Source organism: Oncorhynchus clarkii, chromosome 25 (genome assembly GCF_045791955.1).
Source record: "Oncorhynchus clarkii lewisi isolate Uvic-CL-2024 chromosome 25, UVic_Ocla_1.0, whole genome shotgun sequence".
Classification (NCBI taxonomy): domain Eukaryota; kingdom Metazoa; phylum Chordata; class Actinopteri; order Salmoniformes; family Salmonidae; genus Oncorhynchus; species Oncorhynchus clarkii.
The window spans coordinates 27,567,004-27,570,802 of NC_092171.1; the positions used below are offsets into that span (position 1 = coordinate 27,567,004).

The 3,799-nt window shown below is 40.9% G+C and overlaps 1 protein-coding gene across 1 annotated transcript; it reads right to left on the bottom strand.

Moving 5' to 3' along the window:
• Window positions 1-1,184: 1,184 nt before the first annotated feature.
• On the bottom strand, window positions 1,185-3,607 carry LOC139383349 (proteasome subunit alpha type-6-like). The gene is made up of 7 exons (XM_071127856.1): window positions 3,433-3,607; window positions 2,891-2,985; window positions 2,710-2,791; window positions 2,440-2,595; window positions 1,750-1,928; window positions 1,557-1,651; window positions 1,185-1,392 (listed from the first exon to the last, which is right to left on the bottom strand). Exons 1-7 carry the CDS (start codon window positions 3,506-3,508, stop codon window positions 1,335-1,337), a joined length of 741 nt encoding a protein of 246 aa, XP_070983957.1. The 5' UTR covers window positions 3,509-3,607; the 3' UTR covers window positions 1,185-1,334.
• Window positions 3,608-3,799: the final 192 nt, after the last annotated feature.

The following is a 3,799-nucleotide window of genomic DNA, read 5'->3' on the forward strand; positions in this document are numbered from 1 at the left end:
TTTTCAGGTCTCTCCAGAGATATTCGATCGGGTTCAAGTCTGGGCCACTCAATGACATTCAGAGACTTTGTCCCGAAGTCACTCCTGCATTGTCTTGGCTATGTGTTTAAGGTCATTGTCCAGTTGGAAGGTGAACCTTTGCCTCAGTCTGAGGTCCTGAACGCTCTGGAGCAGGTTTTCATCAAGGATTTCTCTGTACTTTGCTCTGTTCATCTTTCCCTCAATCCTGAATAGTCTCCGAGCCCTGAAAAACATCCCCACAGCATGATTCTGCCACCACCATGCTTCACCGTAGGGATGGTGCCAGGTTTCCTCCAGACATGACACTTGGTATTCAGGCCAATGAGTTTAATCTTTGTTTCATCAGACCAGATAATAGTTTCTCATGGTCTGAGGGTCCTTTAAGCAAACTCCAAGGAGGCTGTCATGTGCCTTTTACTGAAGAGTGGCTTCCATTTGACCACTCTACCATAAAGGCCTGATTGGTGGAGTGCGGCAGATAGTTCCCCTTTTGGAAGTTTCTCCCATCTCCATCAGTGACCATCGGGTTCTTGGTCACCTCCCTGACCAAGCCTCGGAGCTCTACGGACAATTCCTTCGACCTCATGTCTTGGTTTTTGCTCTGACATGCACTGTCAACTGTGGGACCTTATATAGACAGGTGTGCCTCTTTCCAAATCATGCCCAATCAATTGAATTGACCACAGGTGGACTCCAATCAAGTTGTAGAAACATCAAGGACAATGAATGGAAACAGGATGCATAAATGTGAACACTTATGTAAATGTCATCATTGAAGATGAGGTAATTCCATTTTAGGTGATTGCTAAAAATCAGAGTTGTCTTTGATAAGACATTTGTGGATGTGAGTATTAAGTTTATAATGCACACATGCTTACAACCACTTCAAGAATGCTGTACATCCAGCAGTCTAGAACAGGGAATAAGGGGATCTTCAACCTCATTGCTCAACTTTCAAATATTATTGTATTGCATCACTAATGTGCTGAGCTGTGTGGACAACTTATTTCAAAAGATCTGAATCCACTTGCCTTTGTTATTTTACTTATTCAGACATTCAGGGATTTCTATAGCACACACACAATCATGGTGTCAAATAACAGTCAGCATAAGGCTTTGGATCTATGCACCATATCTGTATGGGGAAAGAAAACCTACCAGGATTTGAGTTTCTCGAAAACATTCTCTTTAATTGAACAGCGTAAATGTACAGCAAAAAAGAAGTCAGGGCTTTCGTTCTGAAGATCAGTGGTAGTGTTCTCTGTCATATTTCTAGGGTAGTCTCCCCTCTAGACTGGAACACATGGAAACACTCAATCTCGCTCTGACAGGGACACAAGGTGGACATCGATCTCGGTCTCTGTCAGGATCCTGTAAATGGAGAGAGGCAAATACTGATTCTGACTGGGTCTTTGTACATAACCTATCTGTCCAAAAGATTGAATTTCTATTTACACTCATGACTTCCTATGTTATTTTCTGCACCAAGCTTCAAAAAGTTCCATCACTATTAAACAATTCCCATGGAGACTCACCTGAATTTAGGGTCTTCCGTTGTAATGACTCCAATCTCTAGCTCGGAGGGCTTGAAGTCAATGGACAGTACCGTAGACAAACAAGTTATCGCAGTCTGTAAACAAGAGGATTAAACTTAAACTATTTCAAATCGGGACTAGTTTGCTGATTTAAGTTTTATTATTCTACACGCCAAGAGGTAAGGTATTTTACCTCGATTGTTTGCGCAAAGGTCCAGTCCAGTTTCTTCTTGACCTTTTTCTCCAGGAAGGTGGTGGCCTCTGTCTGTTTGACCCCAGCAGCAGTGGCCTTGAAGCCACAGTAGTATCCTGCAGGGTCACACTTATACACCTGGGGACCACACTCCTCATCCACACCAATCACTATCATGCCTGCAACAATGGATAAAAAAATACAATTAATTAATTGAGACCAAAACTAAAAGCATCTTAGCTAAGAATGCAACTTTCTTACTCTGCATTCCCATCCCCCATTTTAAAAAAAAAACATTAGTCATTTAGCAGATGCTCTTATCCAGAGTGACTTACTCTTAGTGCATTCATCTTAAGATAGCTGGGTGAGAACCACATATCACAGTCATAGTAAGTACATTTTTCTTCAATAAATAAGTTTTCAGCAATGTCAGTGCAAGTAGGAAAAGTGCAGTTTTTTAGGGGGAGGGGGGATAAGACAGATGTCTTATTTAAGATACTCTTTGAAAAGGTAGGGTTTCAGACGTTTTGATAAGATGGGCAGGGACTCTGCTTTCCTGACGTTTTTATTAGTGAGGAACAACAGTCGTACGGTTCATTTTAAACCAGCGGGTTTGGTTCACCTCCAATAATTTGAAACCACTTATAGTCCAAGATTATTACTATTTTTAAACAGAATTGTAACACTTACAGCAACCCAGAGGTCTCATCTCAGCATTCTGTGTGTACACCTGAGAGATGTCAGCCATCCTCTTACACAGCATGTCCACTGGGATCTCATAGCCATACTTGTACTTCCAGTTGGCTGCTTCGTAGCGAGCTCTCTGGACTTGAGACTTGCTGTCAGCTGAACACAAATTAATCGGTTATTATTTGTCATTATTACAGAAATGAATTAATACACTCCATGAAGTTCATCTTCAGTCTGTATTGGATATTTCAACCTTAAAATATTTCCCACCCGTCATTCCGGACATGACACAGCCAATGTTTTCTGTGATTTTGAATAGGTGTGTGACTGTGGAGGCATCAAGAAGCTTGTCCTGTGGGAGAGATTGAAGAGTACATCTCATTACTGCCTGTAAGATCGCATAGGCAATATGATAACAGAGCAATGAATAAGTCATGAAGGGTGTTCTTACTGGAACTTTCTTCTGTGTGACGACAACTGCACAGTCTTGTCCTCGGATAGCTAATGAGGTAAGGCCACCTTGATTGATAGCCTTGAATGCATATTCTGGGGAAATAAACAACAGGAAAACATTATGCATCACTCCGGACTGTTGTTTATGGAAGAGATAACAGATTCAAAGCGGCAACTTCTGTCAAATAACGTTACACGAGTAGTTCTTAAATTAAAAAATATCAAGCGCAACAGGAACTGTTGACAGATTTGAATTAGACGTTAGCCAGCTAAGTAGCTATCCTAGCTAACTAGCTAATTGATTAGCTACTAGTTAGCAAGCATAATCAATGTCTTACGCGTTAGGATCTGAAAATGTTAACATACATTATCCGTTCACTGACAGAATCAAACAGCTAGCTAGAGATAATATGCCTAACTTAAGTAACATGTTCCTTAACATTACTAGCTAGCTAAATTACTAGCTTACGTTAGTTTGCTACCGGTGATGACTGCGCAAGTTAGTATTTTTTCTTGTCTTCATAACGATCCCATACTAACCGACTTGGTAGAGTCTGCCCTCTGGAGAGAATATGGTAATATGTCGGTCAAATCCTGCACTCGACCCTCGGGACATTGTGTTGGTAAACAAGCAAATATGTATAAAAGTTGAAACTGAAAATAGAACAGCTCAGAGAAAAACGATGCACGGCAATGACCCCCGGAAGTAGTTCTCGGGAACAGTAGATTCATGTTCGGGTCAAGCGAAGAAGGGGCGTGGTTTACTCACACTGGTTTGATGAATGCTTTTTATTTATTTAGGACTCAAAGTGATTGGGTCTTTCTTTTATTATTTTTTCACGTTTTATCGTTTCATTAAGGAACACTGTATTTTACAATTTGTGAAGATCAAACAGAAGCAGGTGCC